The sequence below is a fragment of the Pezoporus occidentalis genome, unplaced genomic scaffold (genome assembly GCF_034315485.1).
Source record: "Pezoporus occidentalis ecotype Australia unplaced genomic scaffold, CSIRO_AGI_Poc_V1 ctg18, whole genome shotgun sequence".
NCBI lineage: Eukaryota > Metazoa > Chordata > Aves > Psittaciformes > Psittacidae > Pezoporus > Pezoporus occidentalis.
In genome coordinates this window covers 3450035-3474989 of record NW_026913640.1, presented here as the reverse complement: position 1 = coordinate 3474989, position 24955 = coordinate 3450035, and the positions used below count along the sequence as shown (strand labels likewise).

Here is a 24955-nt window from a genome sequence, read left to right as displayed (position 1 = left end):
TTTGCCTTGACTTACACTCATGACGCACAGTCAGTGATTTCAATTTAGCATTTTCAGAGTACGACCTTAATTCTTCATTACTTTTTACCTACAGCTACTTCTTATATTTTCTGTTCTGCACTGAATTTAGCTATGTAGTGTGAAAGAAATAACAACTTTGTGACTCATGTAATACAAATTCTTGAAAGTTACCACCTTATTTATTTAAAGGGAACATGAGTAATCATTAATGAATTCTCATACAGTTACTGCATACACAGTTTGAATAAATACCTCAGACCAAGCATGCCACACCCTGTTCCTTTATGCTGAGGCATGTGTCCCCTTCAGCATGGAAACTAACGGGCTTACAGGGGAAAGGGAATCATCAAAAGATCACATTTTGAAAATACCTATTTAATATCAGACAGATAATTACTACTCACATTCACAGGCCACCACATAATTCTGCCTCAAGGAATCGGTGGTGTACATAAACCAAATATTCAGGACTTTCAAAGTATGATCTGATTAAAATAACAATCTAGTTCCTTTCATTTCCCTTGTGGTGGTTTTCTTTTTAGAAATGATTAAATAGCATAAATCCTCTAATGATTCATTTAGTTTATTTTTAACTAACACCGAAGGAAAATACAAGGGAAAGCTTCTTCAGCAAACATGTTTTTAGAGGAGGAAGAGAAGCTGTATTCCACAATATGACAGAATAATTTAGCATTGTTTAGAGTAGTACATACAGTTAATGACTGAAATGATAGCAGTATATGCAACACCTTGCATTACACTGCATTAGTGAACCAGGCTCCTGTCCTGTAGTGGAAGCTTTGACTGCTTTATACATTCTAAATTGGATACACTGTGATTTTTTTAATCATTCCTTTCACTAAGGGGAAATAGTCCTGATGGAAACACTTCAGTGTTTCCTACTGTGGGTGCCTCCAGTCTGAACACCAGCAACTGAAAAATATCTGCACAAGAAGGAGAGAGCAGGTATTCAAACAAGCCCCAAGGCAACAGCATTTCATGTGGCAGATCTGTTTTTAGCAAAGCAATTAAGCAGACAGGATTCATCATTCCAGCAATATTAAAATGAAGGCTGGATGTTTTTCTAAACATATGATGTAATCCAAACAGGCAGGTTGGGGAGGTGATAACACAAGAACAGGCGTAGCAGTGTTCAAATACACTGTCTTAATGGCTTTAAAATATATGATTGAAGGACATACAAATTCAAGGAGACTAAATAATGATTTTACATGTTTTACCAAATTAGGTGAGTGAAAGCAAGTTTCAGTCATCATCTTTGCATCTCCTGATGTATTTTTCAATACATTCTTCATATGTTGCTCTGTGGCAACTCCATTAGTAACAAATCCCACATGCCAGTGGGGTAAACCCACCTCTAAAGGCACAGGCTGAAACCTCAACCCATGTTACAGTTCTTTGCCAGTACCTGCTGGGACTGACTTGCACACCCTCACACTGCTTACAGTGTGAACAAGGCAAGCTCAGAGGATGACATAATGACCCAGTATCAAAATTATGATATAACTTGGGGCTGCAGAAAAAAATGCATACCTTGCCTATAGTTTTGCACTATATGTTTTTACAACAGATGGGCTCACGTGCGGACATCTGTCTATTTGCACAAATAATTTCATTATCGATAAGGAACTGATACTAAACCAAGTGGTCTCTGTCCATTTTCCACCAATAAAAGAAGTGAAGGAAGCAACAACGTATTCTTAGTGAATCAAAATACACAAATATTTCATATACTGAACTGTAACATATATCACATCATCAAGGTGCTATACAAACAACATTCCACACAGCCCTGTGCGGGACATGTTGGAAAGCTGTAGCAGAGGAGCAGAGGTCGTTCACCACAGACTGATCATCCATGCAACAAGCTGCAGGAAGCACAGCTACAGCACAGACACTCCTACCTGTCCCACCATGCAGTCTCCTGAAACCCTCAGCACTGTGGGGTTGCTTTGGCAGCCCCACCTGTCCTGGACAGCCGATGGGTTATGATTTACAAGAGGGAACATTAAACAGAACAATGACAGGTAAGAGGGGGTGTGTTAATCCATCTCATCAACAGCTGTGGCTTGAACATTAAGTTGGTACTAACATTGCACCCAAAACATTTTCAAATAAACCTGAAGAGAAATAAATCACCCTTCCTCTCCATTCAATCCAGGCTGTACACTGGGTACATAGAATGACATAATATCCTTCCTGAAATTAGAGCTGCAATGAGGACCAGTATCCTTCAAACATGACCAGTTCCTGAGACCGCCTTGCAAACAACTGCGTTGTCCTAACTGCTACAGAAACTATCTTTTTCATCTTTTCTAAAAGCTGAACAAAGAATTATGCATTGTTTTCTTTACAAATGTAATAAAAGTTTCATCATTATATCCCTGTATTTCTGCCAGAGTTTGACATCCATGGATATAACAAATCTTCCTGGAAAGCAGCACACAGAAATAGCTACTCCATATAACTGGTCAGAAGCTCACACCAATTTCCATGATATCTGCCAGATATGATAGCAAATGATGTTAACTCTATGTCTGCCCCTAGTTAGCAGAATCAAACATTTTTTTGCAAGCTGTCCAGGTGACTGTTATCTTCAGGATTTTTATTTTATTTTTTTTTTTATAACAAATACACTACATACTCTTCTTCCGCATGTAGGGCCACATCCACTTTGGAAATTGGTATTTGTGGAAACAGGACACTATGCAAAAACTATGATCAATACAAAACTATGTATTGATTTGCTTTTAATCTGGAAAAACCTGTACAGTTAGCTTCTTTTTTAATCTTTGCATTAATGAGTCAGAAGATGATTTGAAATTGCACACACAGGCCAAAGGATTTGTTCTGAGGCCAAGCTGCATTTAGCTTTAGTGGTGTAGATATTGAGAAAAACAAAATCAATACACGTGTAATGACTGCCTAGATAACTGCACAAGCAGCTGCAGAAAGCCAAGTCAGCAATTACTTTTAAGGACATGTGACAAGTTTTCTAATCCTTTGACAGTTACACATGCTTGTTTCCAGAGGATGTTACCCCAGCTGCCTTCTCCAGCACTTCTGCTTTGTTTTTAACTGGATGATCAGCTATTCTCCCTCTGTGTGTTACGAGGGGCAGGTTTTACCTGTAGCAATGGGAGCAGATGTACTGATGCCAGTAAGTGCTCTGCCAGTCAGAACAGACGAACTTCAGCACCTAAGCTACCACATAGTTTATGATTAAAAGATAATTTAGTTAAATAGCTAATCATGCACTAGTGTTTGTCTCTTGGTTCCCAGTATATGCGTACATGTATAGAAGCACAAAGGTATGAATGACTATTACAAACTTGGACTCTAGCCAGGTTAGTTCAGAATAGGGACAGGAAAACAGCCTGATATATGAGGCATTAAAACCTGTTTTCATAAGAAAGAGGGGACCTGTAGACCCTGCGACAGCTCCAGGCGAAGGAGAGCTTCTGCCAGGAACTCACCTTGCTGAATTTTCGTCAGTAGCTGGTGACGGGCGAGAATCCTGCTCATCCTGTAAGGAGGGCGCCTGGCGGTTTGATCGAATCGCAAATACATCTCCTGGCCCTCAGGTGACACCGAGTTTAGGTAGTAACAGCTAGCGCCAGAAGTCCTGGGCACCTGCTTAAACATCTCTGCTCCTTTAAAAACACTGCGTCGGTCTCTGCTGTGGCTACTCCAGATTATAATCAGGGTAATGAAAGGAGAGAGGCAACAAGCCCTGGGGAGCTGAAAAGAGCAAGCGCTTTAAAAGAAAAAAGGAGTGCCAAAAGCTACAACTCAGGATTCCTGCTTCTCCCACATGATCCGCACGGGCCAATCGCTCCGAGTCCAGCCTGTGGAAGTGCAGCCTGCCAGAGCGGGACAGCCAGCCTGTCCCAGCCCCGCCAGCCCCAGCGGCCCCCGGGCTGACCGAGCTCACCCCGCATGGAAGGTAAGCTTTGGCAAGCAAAGGAGAAAGTTGAAGACACTCAGGAATGCCTGTTCTAGAGAATGCAGGGAGGCAGAAAGCCTTTTCCTCCTCTCCTCCATGCCGCCCAGCTGTTGACTCATCTCTGGAGGAGATGCCCTTGCTGTTTCTCTAAAAATCATACCCCTGTTTGCCAAGAACAGTCCATTTACTGCCTGAATCCCCAAAAGCACAGCGTACAACAAGCACTGGTACAAATGAAGCCCTTGGGATGAAAAAAAAAATGAGCAACGCCTAGCAGCAGGCACTCAGCAGTAAACAAAACCCAGGAGTCCCTAACATTAGTGTTACTGGGAATGTGTCACAGCCTGGAAGAGAGAAAGAAGATGGAAACTTTCTCTGTTCTTCACCATAACATCTCTTGCCTTTTTTTTTTTTTTTTTTAACAGAGGGGCATCTGTTTTCATTGTCTTACATATCAACAACCTAGTTTGCAAAACATGCCATTTCTATAGTTAATCAAATGGAAGCATAACATTGCCATTTTTATCAGCAAGTGGGCAGCAAATATGAGTAAAAATATACTGAAAATGCCCTCCCAGTATCCCTGGCAAATAATTTTCCATTACTTTTAAAAATAGCAATATTTTTGATAATACACCTCTAGCATAAACTGACTGCTAAGGGAGCAGAGTTTCATGATCAAGACAGTTTCTGATATGAGCACTGCTGCCCCATGGGAAGCAAATTCACAGCCCTGGAGTTCAACCTCACAGTATCACAAAACTGGAAATGATGGTGACTAAGACAGCTGTTTCATCCCCCCGGCTGACCAGGCTCCTGCCAAAACCCAAATGCAGGCAGGAGGGGAGGGGAAGGCAGAGGTGAGGCAGCAGGATGCCTGGCCAGGATGGATCCTGCACAGCTCAGGAGCCATGCTGCCATCTCCCAAACCTGTGCCCCCTTCCATAAGGCCAGAGTCAAGCTGGGAGATGGGGAGTCAACAGTGCTGCTGGAGTGGCTACAAGCCAGGAGGAAGGGGCTCAATGCTCATCCCAACCCATGGGGGACATGGACCTCCCCAGAATCCACCTGGACATCTACCTACAGTGACATGTGTCCTGTCCTACAACATGTCACAACACACCTTTCTATGACAGAGCTTTCCTCCCACCCCCAGCCTGGATGAGGCTGAGCACCAGGGCAGGGCTGTGGGGTGGCATTGCCTGGGACCTGTCTGTTTGCAAAGGGCAGGGTCCAGCTAGGCAAGAGAAGAGCAGAGGGAGCCACCTAAACATGAGGGGGGAGAGGGCAGTTGCCTCATTCACAATTACTCATTAAAACTTTACTCTGTGCAAACACCTTAGGGCAGGGTTTTACTGTGATGCAATCTATTCTCATTACACCTTATGAATTATATTCCTAATCAACATGGGACTTTTGCAGTGCCATAAAATGGAGGAATATAATTCTGGGTGCTAGAAACCTGCTATTACTATCCACAGCACTCTAAAGTCCTGTGGTTGCTGGTGTGTGCTCCAGGAGTGGCTATACGGTCTTCTCTTTGTCTCCCAGCAGGGACTTCAAACTCAAGACAAAAGAGGTGGTATTAAACTACCAACTATACTCCCAAATAGGGCTGGTCACTGGCAGCCCTGGAGCAGGAATGATCAGCTTCCTCCCTGCCTTGCTGTGCAGAGCGGAGAGACAGGATTGCTGCACAGGTGCAAGCGGAAAGAGCCTGAGCAGGAGGGAAGGTTTCCATTCCCACCCCAACTTGCCAAGTCAGTGTCAGTCACTCAGCTGCTGTCTCTTGAAGAATAAATATCCCAGAGACTCCTGAGTGTCAATGGTGTGCACGGTATTTATCCAGAGATGTTACCACCATGCAGGGAAACTCTTATTTGATTAATCTACAGTCCTTTGATCTAATTCTAGTTACAAAATGCTATTGCTAGTGGGAAAAGCAATTATTAACATTTCATAGCAACCTGTTTAAATTTTCATAGGGATTTCTTTTTCTGTTGGAAATCACATTGACTTTTTCCGCTAATGTGATTCTGCATTCTTCCTTGCAATAGGTATTTCCAGACTAAGAAGCAGTCTGCTAGCAATTTAATGCTTCAAAAGGCAGCCTAAAGAAACAAAAACCAAAGTGTGAGCCTCAGTAAGGTATAGACTAGGGAACAAGTCCATCAAGGGCTCAACAAGCCCAGTTATATGCTTGTAACAGAGAGCAAAGCACCAGCTCCAGTGCTCCTGTGGCTGCCTGTCTTCCTACATCCTCTGCCAGAGAGTAAGGGCAGAGCTGCACTCCCAGCTTCCCCAGCAGCACACCTCAGTGGTCGCAAAGGGCAGAATGAGGAGCCTCTGTTGCAAAGTGATGGCTTTCCTCTTGCACGTGAGGGTCCAAACTCAACCTCAGAGCTGGAGGGCTGCTCCAGACTCGGCACTGCTGAATGCTGCTTGTGCCGGGGCTGAATTCTTTGGCTCCAGTCCAGCCCTTTCATAGTAGTCAAACATAACAAGAAACAACAAGAGTTAGCTGGTCTTGCAGTGCTCGTTTGAAGGCTCCTGTGCTTGAAGTTGTGCATGCATCCTCACTGCATACTTTTATAATTACTGTCTCCGGCTCGGTGACTGCCTTGACACTCACAGTTTGTTTTCAAAAAAGTGCCATTCAAATAAGGAAACCCCTTTGGCCGTCAATCTTCCAGACGAAACGCGCTACAGGAGCCTAAGCTTTGACACAAGAATGCTAATTAATATTTCGGCCTCAGTCTACAGACTGTTTCTGGAACAGTTAATAGGGCAACAATGAACTTCATGCTAATGCATCTCATAAAAGCATTTCAAAATAAAAGCTTCCCCTTGTGTTCTACAAAGGCTGTGGCGAGCTCTAGCACACACCTGAAATCTCTGCCTGCCCGTGAGACAGAAACCCAACCCCATGTACCCACGCCCTGACTGATCCATGCAGAAATGGTGATTCCTTCATAAAACCACAGCTGGAATTAGTGATTTTTTATCTGAATCAGAAATGCCCACACATCTACAGTGCAATACTTCTGAATCACATCTAAGATGAAAACTGGTGATTGGATGGATACTGAAATTTTCTGGAAGATGAGGAATCTTTACTTAAAGGCTTATTAATGCAGCATGGGGCTGCTGACACCTGTGCAGTATTAGTGTAACTGACAAAAGCTCAAGGATGCGTACCTATCTATTTATGCATTCACAGGCAGAACTGTAGCACTTCATTTTCTGTTCATTGACTTTTATGTCTCTGTGCCAACTCTTCGCCCTGAAACTGCATTTGGTGTGAAAGAGAAAGTATGTGCAGGAATAAAATACCCAAGGGCTACCCATATATGCCAAAGTATCACAGGCAGTACTTGAGATCTGCTTGCATTTCAGAGTGGGGTGCTGTAAGCATTGGAAGAGAACAGCACGGTGTCCTCTAGAAATGCTAAAATATATCTGATAATAAGCTAACCACTTAGGACGAGCCTCTTAGAGCAAAACAGCAGTGTGTGTTTCTACGCACAGCACCTTGGTCTTAGAGTATTACTAGGCATGATGCTACGCTATAGGCAGCAGGGTAGTTGACAGTCAATTGAGGTGAACAGCACTTTTCCATTTATATTCCCACATATATATAACAGGACTGCTTACTCACATCCTATAATGCACCCCTCCTAATTAATTGTGAGATAGATCCATGATGTTGTACCTGGCTCAGGGTTCTTCAGGCTTGGACTGAACCTGCAGTTCTCACACAGTAATCAGCCACTTGATCTTCCTGCCACGACCCATTTCCCTTTTATTGTTAGTTGCACTTATCTTGTTATATCACATCTAAAATTAAATGGCAACTTGATGGCTTCTCTTCATTTGAAAGGTCTGGCGCTGTGAGAACAACACAGCTTCCTAAACCACTGGAGGAGCACAGTTGTTATTAACATTAGTGACATGTAGCTAGAAGCCAGAAGCTCTTGTTTTCAAGTCACAGAAAAAAAAAAATCAGGCATCTGCTTTTAACTTGTTGATCTCCAGATTCCCTTCTATAATTTTGCAGGTCGAAGAATAGTTTAGTTTGCTGGATTATGGCCAAACTCCAATATGCTATATTTGCAATATATCCTATACAGGATACCACAGTCCTACCCACAAAACTTATCCCTATCCTATTCACACATCTTGCATTTCTTACCTGTATCTGCCTTTACAGATGCCTGCACAGCAGCTCATATGTTAGCAGCAGGCAACTCCTACTTTCTCATATTTAGAAAGAAAAAAAGTCATATGCAGGGAACCCAAAGCTGTGTTTATGATAAGGCTTTCAATGCACATGTTTTGAATCCTGTCTCTGGGACTGGGACTTTTAAAAGCATAAGTTCGCTGCCTGCTGTTTAGGAAAAATGCTTTCTGTTTGAGAGCTGAGCTGGAGTTACTACAGGCTGGGAACTCATTTATACAGGGCATGGAACAGTGGGGTCTCCAGAGCAGCCAGAAATGCTCTCTCCTGGTTCAGCAGTGCTTTGCCTGTCTTCCTGAGGCTGTGCCGGGGCATTGAGGCTCTGGAGATCATCTGAGGCTGCCAGGAATTAGACTGGGGCAAAAGGAAAATAGTTCATGAGAGATTTTGACATTACCAGGAAGTGAGATGAAGACGGAGAATAGCTGAGCAGCGTTACAACAGAGGACTGTTTCGCTGGAGAGCCTGATACTTACATGTTCTGGAGGCAAGTCAGCTGCTATGTCAACTGCTGGTAGGGAGTTTTAAAAATGAATACTGCTAAGTAAGGCTTCTTCTTATGCATGAAAGGCTTATAGACAGCCTTGATAACGTCAAACCAGGAGAAGAGGCTTCTTAATAGTACATTATATCAGTTTCTTCTGTTCTAGCATCCCCATTCCAGCATCAGAGGACTATCCATTTGCATTTTAAGACCCACACGTTCAGTGGATAATACCAATATAAAAAGTACCTCCTGATTACAAAGCATTAGCGGCATGGCCCAATCACAGAAGGCAGCTCTACTACAAGCAGAGGATTAGAAATTATATGCAGGCAGGAAGTAATTGCCCCACCAGCCACCCAGGCAAACTTACAGAAGTATGGATACATGCAAAAAGCCAAGAAGATGGTCATGGCAAGAAAGCTGAAGTGATTTCTCTCATCAATCCTCCAGCAAAGAAGCTCAGGGATGTTAAATCACCAAAATGACAGATTTGAAAAAGGCTCCTCCAAGATCCTCTGTTAAGAGATCATAAAGCTCAGCTATCAGGGATAAAAAGGAAAAGGCCACTTGTGGCTTAATGGCTGTTTAAAGACAAGAAACAAAAGTGGTAATAAATATTCTGTTCATAGTGGGGTGAGGTTCCCAGTGGACTCCCAGAGTTTAGCACTGGAACATGTTTTGTCCACTATCCATACCCGATTTTTACAAAGAGACTGACTAGTGAGGTGGCAAAATGTAATGATTATACCAAATTAGTCTGGCAGTCAAAATAGAAATTGGGTGGAAACAGTGAAGGTTCTTACAATATTGATTGAGAAGGCATTAAAAATGTAGCTTTTGAGTGCTGATAAATATATCAAAGAAGAAACACCCTGAAGGGGCACAGTGATGACATTTAATGGAGCTATTACCACTTGTATTAATCCAATACAAGTGCTCAGGAGGAACAAAAAAAGCAAAGAAGATTTTAAAACATTTTAGAAAAGTAATAGAGAACAAACCAATAAACATCATTATCCCCACCACTTGGTAATGTTGTCTCTTTTCTCACAGTGGATGAAGCTGGGAACAGTAAGTGAAATTATCATGGGGCAGGTTCAAAATTAATGAACATACGTATTTCTTCGTATCTACATAGCTGACCCTTGGAAGTCATTGTTAAAGGATGCTGTAGCTGCCAGAATTTAGGAGAGTTAAAAAATCCTGAAAACGTAAATTCATGGAAGAAAAATCTTGCGAGGACCATTAAGCATAAAATTGCAGCTTGTGGTTCAGGACCTCCCTGAACCACACGAATGCAGGTAGGATACATAATGTATACAGCATCCCCACATGCTTAAACCAGTGTTATATTTTTACCCAAATAGTTGTGTCTGCCCACTGGCCAACATATGATACTGAATGGATGGAGCTGTAGTCTGATCAACCTATATTCTGATGTGAGCTAACCAGGCTGCACTCACCCTATGAACTATGTAAAAGCAGGATCCTAACAGCACTGCTAGTGCATAAATGCATCAAAATAGCTGCTCCTGTGGTCTGTGGCTGGAACCTGAGGAACAGCCAGTACTTCCCTGAGCACAACCTCCATGCCCTCCTGTCACATTTGCTGGTAAAGTGTAAGCTGGTGGTCTGCTGGCCACAATGACGGGCTCAGAGGAAGTGACCTTCTCTCCCAGAAGGGACCAGGCACTCCTAGCCAGTGGGTACAGTCATTGGAAGGGGTTGGTTGTGGTGTCCAGTGCCTCGCTGCTAATTTAGGCACAATGGCCTTACTCCTGTTCACTTTCAAACATCACATTTTTTGTCAGTCAGTCAAACCACACCAGCATATGAATATAGACTCCACTGGCCTTAGATGAACTCTTCACAAGCCAAGAATAGCCAGTATCCTGCAGTGTGAAGTCCCTAAAGACAGTGGTTCTCAATGGTAAATTTAGAAAAGAAAAAAAAACAAAACCAACCAACCAACCAAAAAGTTGGATAATAAATATAATAAATACAGTTCAAAAAAGAGGTCAAAAGAGAGGAAGACATTTCAGGTGGCAGAACTCCTCTGCTAAAGCATTCAGTGAGTATTATGACAGGAATAAGCTAAAAGTATTTCCTATACCCTTAGTGCAACTCCAGCTACTAAATCTACACCCAAGTTCCTAAAATTAAACCACAGGAAGAGTGTAAATATATTTAAGTAGCGGTGGGCTAACACACATCCTAATCTCCCAGTCTCACTAACAAAGTGTTTGGATAACACAGGGATAACATAAGAAAGTGTTTAGATAAACTTACTTTCCTATGTTATCCAAACACACTGTAAATCCCTACACAGCCCTACTGCTGGTGTCACTCTGAACCGCATGCAAACATTCCCATCTCAGCTGAGGGTTCATGCCTTCACAGTCTTCATGTGAGGGCTTCACTATTTATTTTCTTTTCAACAGGACTCCAATACCATAGTGATGAAATGGGCAAAAAGGGGTTTGATCTGGTTTTGAGAGAGGGTTTTTTCATCGCTGTTTCATGTCAAAGTTAGATTTTGCAAAAATAAAAAAAAAACAACCCAAATCCAACAAGACAGAACAGAATAGCTCTTGGCAGCACTATTTCAAACACAGCAGTATGGGACTGTGCATGGGAACATGAAATTCTCCAGGCTCCTTGAAGTCAATGAATATTCATTGCATTATTTCAGTCTCTAGTCTAGTGAGGCAAACAGACATGATGGTTAGGGCACAGGACAACCTGGCCGTGACTTGCTGTAAGACTTCACGGAAGTTGTATAACCTGTCTCTTGTATCAGCTTACTGGCTGATAACAGTAATCATTGCCTTGCTTATCTATTTTGGTACTCATATGTAAAAAAAAAGAAAAAATCATTTTGTAGGCAGATTTATTTTCCTTACAAGCAATATCAGTCCACTGGAAGTAAGCTAAAGTCTACTGTAACTTCATGTACCAAGGAGAAAATAAATACCCTTCGAAATGGTCCTACACCTGTAGTGGGTTCCTTCAGAAGAGACACATTGCCTAAACTTGCAGAACACCACAGATTTCCCAATATGTTTTTAAATGCATGTTATCGGATCTTATAAATACTGCATAACAAGGATGTAGTTCTACAGAGCAATATGCACTAACTGATAATCTGGGTCTTGACTCCAGGGCTGACTGCAGCTTGACACGCTGCAGGAAGTACTCTGCAGGATGCATTTTATTCACCGACAGTTAAAATGTTTCTTTTTTTTTAATACAGTCCCCAAGCCATCATTGCCAAGACAGCCACTAGGTACAGCAAAGCCATCCTTTTCCTGGTGACTCTTCCTGAAGCCTCAGGAAAGCTGGGGTTCTGGCTGATGCACAGGGAAAGTTTAGGCTACGGTAGAGTGGCAAGTGTTCCTGGGAGAGATGCCCCCTGCAGAAGCTGGTGAACCTATCTGCCTCTACCTCTCCCATCTCCTTATCCAAGCAAACTGAATTAAGCCCCATGGCAACCAGCATCCCTGGTACAGTGCAGGACTATCTGGCCTTACAAGTGGCAATCCCATACTGCTGCTGCAAGGGCAAGTGATGGCACTGAGTCCAGCATAGAGCTGAGAACCACCTCCATAGCATCTGGGTATGTGCAGCCTTTGACCTGGAGAACAGGTGCACATGACATTTTCTTCTCTCCTCCAGATACCACAAGCCTGGGCATCTCAGAACCACAGCAAAGGTCCCGCAGAGAAAACGGCATGGATGGGCAGTGAATTTGGTCACTAGCCCAGCTTTAAGGGTGACCTACCATGTCACTGCAGGTGCAACCGACACACTTACACACTTAGCTGGCTGCTTAATTTCATCTGGTGCCTAATTAGCAACCTCAAAAGTAAAGAAGGCGGAATATGCGATTTGCATGTATCATCCCTCACTCAAAGCCAGAATTGAGCGTAAACTACATCAATTACTTCATACAGTACATTAGTTGCTCTGTGTGTCTGAAACAGAATGCATGATGCCCATAGCTTTTAATCCAAAATTATTATTCTTTCGTATCAGAAGATTTAGGAGTATCAATTACTTTTTTTTCCGAAAGAAAACAAAACCCAAACCCAACCAAAACCAAGCACAATAATAACACAATAATCCCTGGCAGACATTCCACAATAAACCAGCAGTGGAACAGTTTACAGTATAAACAGATATTCATGAACTGGACAAGTCCCTGACTGGAATTTTCTGTCTCTCAGCAATCAACTCTCTGTGACAACTGAAGCTTTCCATTTCTATTTCTTCTTCCTTGCACTCTTTTTTTCCCCCCACTCTGTCTGCACTGCACTATAGAGACACTGCAGAGCTGATGTGTCTCAGTGGAAAAGTCATTTTGGTCAAGAAGCTCCAGGTGGGGTTTTTTTAGAGTGGAAGCCTGCTGCCAAACAGGAGGAGCAATGCAGAGGAGAGGGTTTCCTCTAGCTCCCTTGCTAGCCACCCAACTGCTTCTCCTGTGAAAGAGCAGGCAGGCTGCTCCTCTCCTACACAGCCTGCCTCTGGAAAATGCTTCCAGTGAGCAAGAAAGACCTGCAAGAGCCCAGAAACTGCAGCAATGCAGGCAGGGTGAATTCTTCTCCAGCAGATATTCCCTCCTCTTCACCACCCCCCCATATCAGCTGTACCACCTTGGAGCATATTCTCATTCTCCACCTCTCCCCTCTCTACCTCTGCATACCAAGCAAATCCTCCTCCTTCCTCCAGCAACCACTCACCAAGACTTCTTCTCTTCTGTTGATTCCCCCTCTGCTCGAAATAGGCAGACCAAGAGAGTTGGCTGATAAGGTCCATACCAGCCATGAATTTCTTTTTACTCTCTCAATTCCAATGTGATGAATATATTGTCATCTACCTGCTGTTTATCCTGGCATCCGATCACGTACCTCTACCAGACTTCCTCCCTGTCCCACTTTCTGAATATACAGGTCTCTTTCAAAAATCAACTCCACGGTGTTCCTCATTTGTTGTTGTCTGCCTAAAGTGTTGCTCCATGTTTATGGAATGTAGTTTTACTGGAAAAATTCCTTGGTCAAAACCTTCAAAAGGAACTACTCATCTTGGGTCTGTTTTCCATGACACTTGCAAAGCTCTGACTTTCTGGGAGTGCTGGTTTCCTCAGTCTCACTGTAATACCTCTTTGAAGTATCTCAAGTTGGCCAACTAAAAATTGCAGAATCAAAATTGCACCTGACCTTTGAAAAAGGTTGGTCCTGTTTATGTTTGCCTTTTTTTTTTTCCTTCTCTTTCAATTATATTTCAACACGTAAGTGCTGTTCTCAAATACATGGACATGAAAATGAAGGCAAAACTGAGTCCTGAAAAAAAGGACTGCTGCTCTGGAGTTCTTTTACTCCACACCAGAATTAATTGATTACCCTGTAAGTGCTCAGGATTCGCACTTGTGTTCCTGAGATCAGAACTGGCTTTAAAGTACTTTGTGTGTACTCTGTACTTGGATTACAAGAGAATAAACCAGAGACTCACGTATTTCAGTCTTCTGCTTTTCCTCCTTTTATGTCCTGGGGAACTTATGACACGTAATATACTCACTGGTTCCTAACATGTTACCAAACATAATAGGTTGGATGTTAAATTAAAACCAAATGGAGTCCTGAAGGTTTTGCTTTCAAACCACCAGTAAACCCATACTGCTGTAAAAATAAACTTTGTTCCCACTTTGCTCAGACCAGTGACAGTTCACGTGACAGGGAGGCAACTCTGGCCGCGACACCTGCAGATGATTTGAAAATAGCTTTTTAAAATAGCAATTGTGATGTGGAGGATTACACGTCTCCAGAAGATTACAAACGGGAAACACTGTGTCTCACCAACTTAGGTGTCGCTCAGCTAGGAAGTGCACAGTCACATTGTAAACCTCCCTCTTACTTTGTTCCCAATTGGCAGCCTTGTTTGTTAACATCAGCAAAGAACTTTTTACTGAAACTTGGAAGCTAAAAGGTCATACCATAAACTCGTCTTTTACTTATACTCTTTCCTAAGTATCCACTAGCAGCTGTTGTGAAAACAGGATACCTGAGGCTTAAGGACTTTTGCTCTGACTGAGGACACTGCATGGAGTACAATAAACATTCACATGTCAGATAACTAACTAGTAGTCTGAAAAGTGAACCTCTAAACACACTTTAAAACATGCAGTACGAAATCTGCATGGCTGCTCCCCATGTTGCTTAGCAAAACCAGTCATGGATCACCAACAAAATCACACAGCTTTTATTACAATAAATTTGTTATGTCTTCTAAAGACATGTAATTCACAATCTGCATCCCCAGAATAAACTGGAAATGAAGAAATACATTTATGCAAGGTTCATGTACGCTGGCTGGTTACTTTCAGAACATGTAATTTAAGTATGTGTTCAAGTGCCACTGGAGTCACAGGTGCCTTGTCAGCTCAATCTACTGCTTTGCTTACTTGAGCAGGTACGTTAAAACCAAGCCAGAGATGCTGTAAACAGCAACCTCTAAAATAAAACTTATGCAATGTTAGTGAGTCACTGATTTCCATATCAAATGCACTCAGGTGGCAGCTGAAGAGATGACTTTTTTCCCTGCCTGTCACTGATGCAGGCAAGCCCTTGGTGCTGTCACTTGGCTAGGATTATGGAAAGAAAGAAGCACCACCAGAGGGCAATTAATCCCTCTTGTCTCACACACCTATTTCAGGATGACAGGACTTGCTTTCAGAGGTACCTATTTCTGTCTTGACTGTAAAGGACCTTGTGTGACTAGCTCAATCCTTTTAGTAGGCATCCCCACTAGACTCACTGTTTTCAAGTCAGGACAGATCTTTCCACCCTGTACATTATCTATAACATGAATCAAGACAGTATGGATAGAGCATAACATAGTGCCTGTACTCTGAGGACTTATCCTAAGTGGAAAATAAATTAAGATTTCTTTTCTCAAGTATTTCTGTCACCTTAGCTGACTTGGCTGCTACATTCTCATTTTGGTATCCAGCCTTGATCTGGAGCTCAGGTTAAAACTGTGCTGCTTCAATGGGGCTGACAGGTACGTCAGTGGCTGCGCTACATACCTCAGGAAAGCCAGGGAAATGCTGACATGAGTTGCATTCACGCCTTCATCAGAAGCCAAGTCTTAGGATGCTGTCATTGGGATAGGTGTTTTTGTCTCTACCATTTCACTAGCAGGGTCTTCACAGAGAAAGACTGAAAACTCCTATGTGCTAAGGAATCCAGGGAAGAATTTAACATTAACTTTACAAGAACTAACATATTCCATAACTTCCTACTGATTAGTTCCTAGTTATTATGTTATTGCTGTTTCATCCCTTAAAATAGTGTGGAAATGTATGTTTTGCTTAGGCATCTGCTGGCAAAACTAATTGAGAGACAAGACTTCCGGTGCAAAACAATGCCCTCTACTAAAGGAATAAGTCATTAAATAAGAGCATCCATAAATAGAAAGGGTTGTAAAAACAGGGGAAAGCATCTGGTTTGCAACATCTTTGCACTATTTGCAGTAGCTAAATCTGGACTCAATTAATGACCTGTTTATTTTCCAAAATTTTAATAAAATGCCTTGGCAAAAACTTAATCTGTCTCTGGAGAATGTCCTTACTTCCATATGTCACCTGACCTATTACAGCAATAAACTCCCTCCCATTTTCAAGATCTTTAATAATTGCACCAACATGATGCTTTCCATAAAAGAAGAGATAATGGTTCCAGCCCTCTAAAAGTCATGATCCTCCCTTAAGAGAAAGCAACACAGAGTAAAAGAGTGAGTGCCCTGTGTTACAGCCCCTATTGTGGCCTAGAATCTAGAGAATTAAGAGTCCCTACCTACAATTCATCCCAGCTGTTTTATAATCCCTCTGAATTTGATTGTTTCTTTAAAATGCTGCCATGCCACAATTAATGTATATGCCTTGGCTTTGTAACACTTGTCCTGCTGTCCTTGTTGTTTAGGGTGCCTTCAAAATAAACGGCTTAGGCCATTTTGTAATTACTCATGTTTATGGTTTTGCATAAAACAAAACAGATGTTTCAGAGTCAGTTTTATTTGACAGTGTCTTGTATAACCTAGATTCTGAAATGTATTTGATCTCTATTTGAATCAGATCAGGCATAGTATCCTCTATTTTACTATATTCTGGAAATACGGATGCTCTGGTACCTTTACATTTCTGATGAATTCACTAACAAACACACTGATTTCATAGATAATATTTTTTAAAAGATTGTGCTGTTGGTTTACAGGTTAAATGTAACAAAACAGATGAGTCCACATGAGCTGAACACTTAACCATTTAAATTTACAAAGTATTTAAGTGCTCTGCTGAATTACAGCCATAATAATATTATTGGTTTTGTTCTGAAATAAAAGCAGTTGGAGCTGTTAGGGACATATAAAGAGAGAACAACTGGAATTACCAAAATACTAATTTGCCAAGCTGATGTAAAACTATATGGTTGTGATTCTCTATAAACTAATTCTTTATTTTAAGGAGTGGTGGAGTGAGCCAAGTCAGGATGATAAAAGCTGTCCTTACATCAGAAGGACATTACTCCAGAGGAGTATTTCTGCTGATTTTGGAGATTTTGCTCTTTATTTTCCTTAATGCAACTGGCAGACAAAAAAAGGCCCAAATCTTTAACTGATAACAAAGCTGTAAGAGTTCTCCCCAGAAAAGAAACTGGGCAAACCCCCCAGCAGCTCACCATATGACAAATTCAGGTAGAGGTTCAATGTACATATGTTTGGTTATGCATGTTAATGGCAATTACCAACATTTTGAAAGCTGACGGTGACTTTTTGGCTATATAATTTCCCAGTCTGTTCAGTGGTAGCTGAAGGGCTCAATGGTGTCATGGGGCTGTGAAAATCTCAACTGAGAAGAATAAGAGAAGATATGGTAAAAGTGGATGAATAAATAAATAATGCAGAAAAGAGGAATCAGTCATCATATAATACCAGAAACACAGTGATATTCAGTAAAAGACTACAAATTAAAGTTCAAAAATTGAAGAGAAATCATGTGTGTGGGAGATTTAAATGCAGTGTAACTGAAAATAGCACACAGTTGACAAGGCAAGTGGCTCTGGTGCCTGCATGCTCACAGGGACTAGGATGTCCCCTGAACCAAGGGAACCTGCAGGGAAGTTGAGAGAGCTGCCAGGAGCCCACAGCTTGTGCCACAGTGGCTGACAGCACCTGGGCAGGGCCAGGGCCAGGACCAGGGCATGGCATGACAGCTGGTGCAGGAAGGGCACTGAAGACCTGCCAACTCGATCAAGGAGCTGTGGTGTCCACCCAGGCATAAAGCATAAAGCATAAAGCCGCAGTCTCTCTAAGCTCTGCAAACACCACAACAGACACAGCTGCTGGGACAGAGCTCAGGTGGGAACATGCTGTCATCCCCAGTGTCAGGCTGTGGGCTGGGCCCTGCTCTTAGGCCAGCGCTGGAAGGCATTAATGAGTACATCAGTGGGAGGTGTGTGCAGGTAGAGGGGCTCCTCTGCTCAGTGAGGAGGTAGAGGAGTATCAGGGACTGTGACAAACAGACTGCTGGAATCACACCCTGCCTTCCTTGAGACAGGCCCAATGGAACTCATGACATGAAGGACTCCCAAACTTCTCTATTCCTGGCTGAACACAGGGATTTAAGGGATAGGGGACAATGGTGACAAGGTCCTGCCCAAGGCAGGTGCTACTCCTCTGTGACTGCCTCAACCTACCCATGTTCACTTGCATGATGGGTGTGAGGCTTTGCAAGTGGAACTCACTTCTTAGGGAAGCCAGCTGCCTCACTTGGGCCTGGGTTAAAGTGCAGAGAAAGCTTCCTACTCTGGTACGGCCCTCAGGCTATTATCTATTATTGATTTCTCAGGCAGGCAGCAATGAAGGTGCAACAAGAAGCCCAAGCTTATAGCAAGGTGAGTGTCTGTCTCTTCTCCTAAGTGACAAGTGATAGGACAAGAGGAAATGGCCTCAAGTTACTCGAGGGGAGGTTTAGATTAGACATTAGGGAAAATTTCTGCACCAAAAGGGTAGTCAAGCACTGCAACAGGCTGCCCAGGGAAGTAGTGGAGTCACCATCCCTGGAGGCATTTAAAAGACGTAGATGTGGACATGGTTTAGTGGTCGACTTGGCAGAGTCAGGTTAATGGTTGGACTCAATGATCTTAAAGGTCTTTTCCAACCTAAATGATTCTATGATTCTATAACTTTGTAACTCAAAACATTTACTGCATAAAGGCACAACTATTCTCTCTTAAGAACACTCCTTCTTAAATTTCAAAGGAGTATCATATGCATACTCAGCCCGCAGTATTTTAAAGTCACTCATGACTCTATTGGTTTGTGCCTTGAGACAGTTCCATATTTGTTTCTGAAGCAGCATTTGCAAGTTGGGATTGCTGCAAATTATTTGCTAAAAAAGACTGTGAATAGTTCACAGATTTGTCAGAACCCATTTGTTTGAGTCTATTAATGGGTGCATTCCCAGCTGTGGTCTTCCAACATCTTAAATAAAAGTTTCTTTTTTACTACAAATCCGATGGCTGAAATCTCCCTGCAAAATTGATTTATTTAAATAAAATCTGTCCTTATGTTAAAGAGACCTCTTAAAATGAGCAGGACCATGACATGCCAATGGCATATTCTTTCACCAGTCAACTGGCACATAAACGACTCACAGTCTCAAATAATTTACTACAGCTTCATTCTGGATAAACTATGAATCTGTGTCATTCAGATCAGGATGAATGGGACAGGTGTGTGGGAGGAGAGGTGCATTTACCAGAGGAATAAGAGGCACATTGAAAACAACATGAAAGTTGGGACAAATGCTCAGGTCCTTCTTCCTTCATGCAGTGAATCTAAAATAAAATTACACAAGTGCAATGCACTTTAGGGAAGTCTAAGCTATGAGCCAATGCAGGAGATTCCTAAATCTTTAGTAATCCATTTTTGTAATGCTAAGCGTAATAATTCAGTATTTTGACTGAGAAGTGTAATTTGTAACACTGCTTTTGACTTAACTCTTTCACCATTCCCTCAGGCTATCCCCTTCCAGCAGCTGACAGTTACCATGAATTTCTCTTAAATATCAGCAACAGAAGCCCAAATACAAAGATATTTCAAGCTACTCTTAGCTCAGATTCAGACAGAGCTATATATGATATAAGGTACATTTAAACTATGCTTCTGTCCTGAAGGTAATTTCCCTTTAAATTCTTTCTAGAACAAAACCAATACTCCCGTTCTGTTTGGTTGGTTTGTTTTGGGGTTTTCTTTAAGCATTTCTATATTAAATAACCTATGAAGATTTGGTGTCTTCTGCATCATTATGGCCTCGGACATGAGTCCCCCATCCCCAGGAAATATGATGTTTGTCTTCTCAGAGCACCAGTGCCATTCATTTAGCTTGAGCAATGGAAGAAACTGATTATCCCCCCATTATTTTACATCTGTTACAAGTAAAATTTGCAAAGTAAGCAAGGCTATCTTGGAGGTAGTGAATTTATCTTACTGCTAAAGGAATACCTGTGGTTGAAACAATTATTAGCTAAGCATAACTGGTAGTGTTTCTGAAATCAGATTCTTACAGTTAAAAGAAACATGATGATTATGATTTTTGGTGCCTCCTCTTCCACTGTACCATGGAATGTTGATGGATCTGTAAAAAAAAATCATTCCTGGACACAAAAACTATTTTATGTACTTAGAGTTCAACAGCAACAGAGAAAAAAAGCAGTATCTCAATGAAATTAACCACTGAACTACAATTCACTCTGATGACTACGTACAGCAGAGTATATTCTAGTTTTCATTAGCATGCTAGCTGGAAATATCTTGGATTCTTAATTCACATGGATTTTGGTCTATTTCTACACTGCTAAGCATAGTAATTGCTGGAAGTTATTTCAGGACTCTATGCCAAAGAACTCTAAGAACACACTGCTTCAGACTAGCATCATGCAGGTGAAAGACGCCATGTCTCCACTGCATAGTTTTGGACTGCATTAACCTGGGAGCCAAGCAGAGCTTTTAGCATGTTTTCTTGCTTTAAGTGACCCAAATAACTTCAGAGCTGTGTCACAGTCACTCAGACTGGGAGGTTTATGGCATTAAACTGCGGGCATGTATTGCACACTCCTGCATGTAGCACTGTGGGTTACGGAAGTGATTTAGTTCAGTGAACTGTGTACAACTTGCATTAACTCTACTGTAATGTAAATCCTGATGCAAAAGCACAGAAAATAAGACTTCTGGATGGCACTCTATACTTGTGGGGCTTAGTATGCCTTAAATATTGCACTGTATTAATAAAAACAGTTAGTGTGTCTAGTATTCTGCAATTCATGTTGAGTACACATACTAATTGATATTACTGTATGTAAATTACTGCCCTCTACTGGAACGACAGGCAGAGTATTTCACTTAGAATCAATTATTTCATAAATTAATTAAACTGATTTTTGGAGTTTGGGGTTTTTTGGAGTGCCACAGAGTGCAGATGTTCCTGATCCCTTCTTGCACCACAGCTACTTACTGCACTCATATCTGTGTGCATTCAGTCTTATTTGCAGTATAAGATGCACCAGGATGGTCGGACTGTAAAAATATTTTCATTTTTGAACTGTAAACAGGATGTGCAAAGGAGCTATAGAAATGCAGTCTTTTTGTGGATGCTCTAGTAAGAAACCTCCTACATTATCATACTTTTAAGCCTGTAAGAACCAAAAGAAACTATGACAAATTCTGTATTAATTGAAAATAATATTCCCCAAACTAATTTTTCAAGAATCATCAAGTCAGGAATCACTTCTTTAAAATCATGAGGCTAGCTTAAAACTATGACATTAAAAAAAAAAAAAAAAATTGTTCTGTTTTCTGTCTTTTCAGACTCTGAAGTTCACATTATCAAGCTTTTCTCGTCAAATTTGCTATTAAAATATGCTCCAGTTGAAGTGCAAGCTGGGGTTCTCAATGAATTGTGACCAAGGATATGATTTCTAAAGGAAAGCTGCACAGGAACTGGCCATTCTGTGACAGAAAACCAGAAGAAATCAGGAAGAGCAAGACAGGACATCTGTCTCACAAGAAATGCTGGAAGAAATACAGAATACAAAAAGACAAGCATAAGTCAAACCACTGCTGTGAAATAAGGGCATTGCCTGGCAAGTATTGAACAAATCAAATTGCAAAGTCATCTAAGTTCTGAGAATCCTTAAAAACATACCGATATGGGACAATTTTAAGAGTTTTTTTCATTCAAAAGAATAGAGGTAACACAAAATTCACAACTGAGACTTCACTGATTCCTGAAAATAAACACATCCTACTGTAGCTGGGGAAGCAGAAGAATGGGAGTCCAGTCTCCACAGCCTTACTGAGTCCAGAAATTTCCTATGTTTAGGAATTTGCTGGCCAGCCACCAACAAAACTGTATTGATGGGAATTACTATGGTGTTCACTTAGCAGCTAAAAGTTTATTGTGGATATAAATTTTCTATAGAAATGTTCTGGCATAATTATTATTATAAATAAAGTAATTTCTGTGGGAATATGGGAAGTGGTCTGTAAGATTACAGTCATATGAATAAATACAAAACACTTAATAGCAAATAACTGAGAAGATATATAATTTATTATGCCATGACTGGTATTAAGAAGCAATCTTGGGATAGAAAAATGTCGTTACAGTTTAATGTCAGAAAAATAAGTTAAGTACTCGTAGCAGTCTCTATGAGCTCCTATATATTACAGAAAAATATGAGTAACAATAAACGCATCTATCTAAACATACAGGAACATAAACAATATTGCATTATATATACTGCTCCTGGAAAAACAGGACTGTAATTTGTTTCCAATATTGTGGTCTGCAATCATCAGCAATAATTACAATGCTTACAGGAATCCTCCATAAAGGCATGGTGTAGTATACTGAGGTATCAGCCTTCTAGGCACACAGGAAACATCTACAAGTGAAATGAACTGAGGCCATGTGTATGTACAGAGAAATAAGCAGAAATATTTGCCTACTGAAAACTGAAAGAACCTTGTGGATGCCCAAGGAACCATGCAGTCAGTAGAAAATTAAAATAAAGTTGTACCATAAAAAGGACTGACATCATAACTTTCCAGGGGAAAAAAAAAGTGTATTTTCTAAAGATTAATGTGTCATTTAAATCAAGGAACAGCCAAGCTCTAGAAAGGAAGAGAACTATCACGAACCTTTTCTAAACAGCTATCAAATAGGAACTGATTGATTCAAATGGTATCCAGCTCTGTTACAAAAACTGATTCCCCATTTTATCAAAATGATTTTGTATCTCGTAATGTTAGGCAATTAAGTAATCAAAATTGAATTTCTCGTAGGAAAATAATCTTTGATACAGTTCTCTGATGGAAGCAGGACTTTATCAAGTACAGAATTGATGTATTAAATGTAAACCCAGAAGATGAAAGTTGTTGCCTGTTGCTCCTCCCCAGTCACTCCAAATCTTACCCAGCAAATGGCAGTGGAGCCATGAGAGCGGGTATGAGAAAAATAACAGCTTTCTCTGGACTTTGAGACAGTGGGGAGTCCTCCATCACCCCCCTCCACAGTCTCATGCTGGTACAGAAATACTTAGCAGGTCAAGCATATTAGTATTTTTGTAATTGTATTTCTGGAATTAACTTCTTGTTGCTGAGGGTCATGAGAACCCAGCAGCAGCAGAACTAACAATGGTGGTATTCTGTCACCATTGCCCCCTTTTGAGATTCAAACCACTGGCCTTAAGGGAGCATCTAGGAAGAGAATGAAAATTACAGAATACCGACATAACCTGCATGCAAAGAAATGCATCTCTATATTTTAAAGGAATTCACCTAAAACCCCCTCCTAATATTAATATAGAATATATAGCACAATTAACGCAATTTATGAGATCAGTGACTACTTTTTTGGCTACTACATTATATTTAAGACTTATAGAAGAGCAGAACATTTCTTGGCATGCCTGACCAAATGAATCACTCATAAGTCACTTTCTTTCTTCCCTGAAGCAGTCCATCCTGAATAAAGAACATCTTTCATAACTCTTCTCCTTGACAAAGGACAGTCTTTTCTCATTGATGAGGTCGGGTCAGAGAGGAATTCACACATATACATCTTATCAACATACATGAGAATCAGCATCTTGTACTCTCCAGTGCACTTGTGGGGAGACAGACTGTAGTATCTCTGCTTTGCTTTCTGAGACTATATATGCATAGTTTAAAACAGAACATAAAAGTATGCCCACCAAACTGGCCACAATACCAGATTTTTCACATACACATCTCCCACGCTCCCTAATGAAAACTGACCTGGCAAAATCATTTTATAAAAGAATTCCACTATTTTCTTGAATGGCTTTAATTAGATTTACCTGCTGCATTTGCACTGTACAAAGAGTTCTTAATTAAGAAGAAATTTCAGCAATAGAATAATAACAACATGCAGTAGATGCACGGTTGGCCCCATACCAAGGCTCCTGCCTTTGCTCAGGGGTTCTCTGAGGACTCAGGAGCCTGGTATATGTGTTTTCTCTGGGCTCTCCTAACACTGACCTCACGATATATCACGCCAGAAATAATGACTTCTGCTTTGCAGAGCACAATTTTACAAAAGCAAGTTCTTAGAAATGTTTCATTCTAACTGAAAACTAAAAATGTGAGGCACCTATAGATTTGTATCTTCTCTGATTAGGCTCCAGAAATATAGCTGCTGTTGTCTTCATACATACACAACAAAAGTGCTAAAACTCATATAGTTCCAGTTGTGACTACTAGTTTTTTAAGACTCACTTTTATCTTCCATATTCTTCACTGAGCAACAGATCAACTGGTGCCAGGAAGCACCATGCCACCAGAGGTGCAGTTACAAATTTAGGCTTGCTGATTTGCATCCAAGAAAGCCACAAAAATCTATAAACCAACCAAAAGTAATTTTTGAGAGGAGAAGGGGCATTGCCTTGATGTCTTTGCCAAATGATGAATGTGGCAACTACTTTGTGCTGGACAAATTATTCTCCATTTTCCACCCAGTTCAGCTAGTGTTCAGTTTAATCTCTGACATAAATGTATTTCAGTCATGTTTAGAGACACAGAATCATAGAATGGTTTGGATTAGAAAGGAGTTTAAAGATCACCTACCTCCAACACCCCTGCCATGGGCAGGGACATCTCACACTAGACC

The 24955-nt window shown here is 41.2% G+C and overlaps 1 protein-coding gene across 4 annotated transcripts in view; it reads right to left on the bottom strand.

Moving 5' to 3' along the window:
- Window positions 1–24955, bottom strand: part of STARD13 (StAR related lipid transfer domain containing 13) — a 300610-nt gene that overhangs the window by 116620 nt on the left and 159035 nt on the right. The window contains exon 1 of one of the 4 annotated variants that reach the window (XM_062615057.1): window positions 3519–4150. The exons of the other annotated variants lie outside the window; for them this stretch is intronic. Within the exon in view, the coding sequence (XP_062471041.1) occupies window positions 3519–3687 (169 nt within the window). The 5' untranslated portion in view covers window positions 3688–4150. Of the gene's footprint in view, window positions 1–3518; window positions 4151–24955 lie in introns of those variants that run through there. 4 annotated transcript variants of the gene reach the window in all.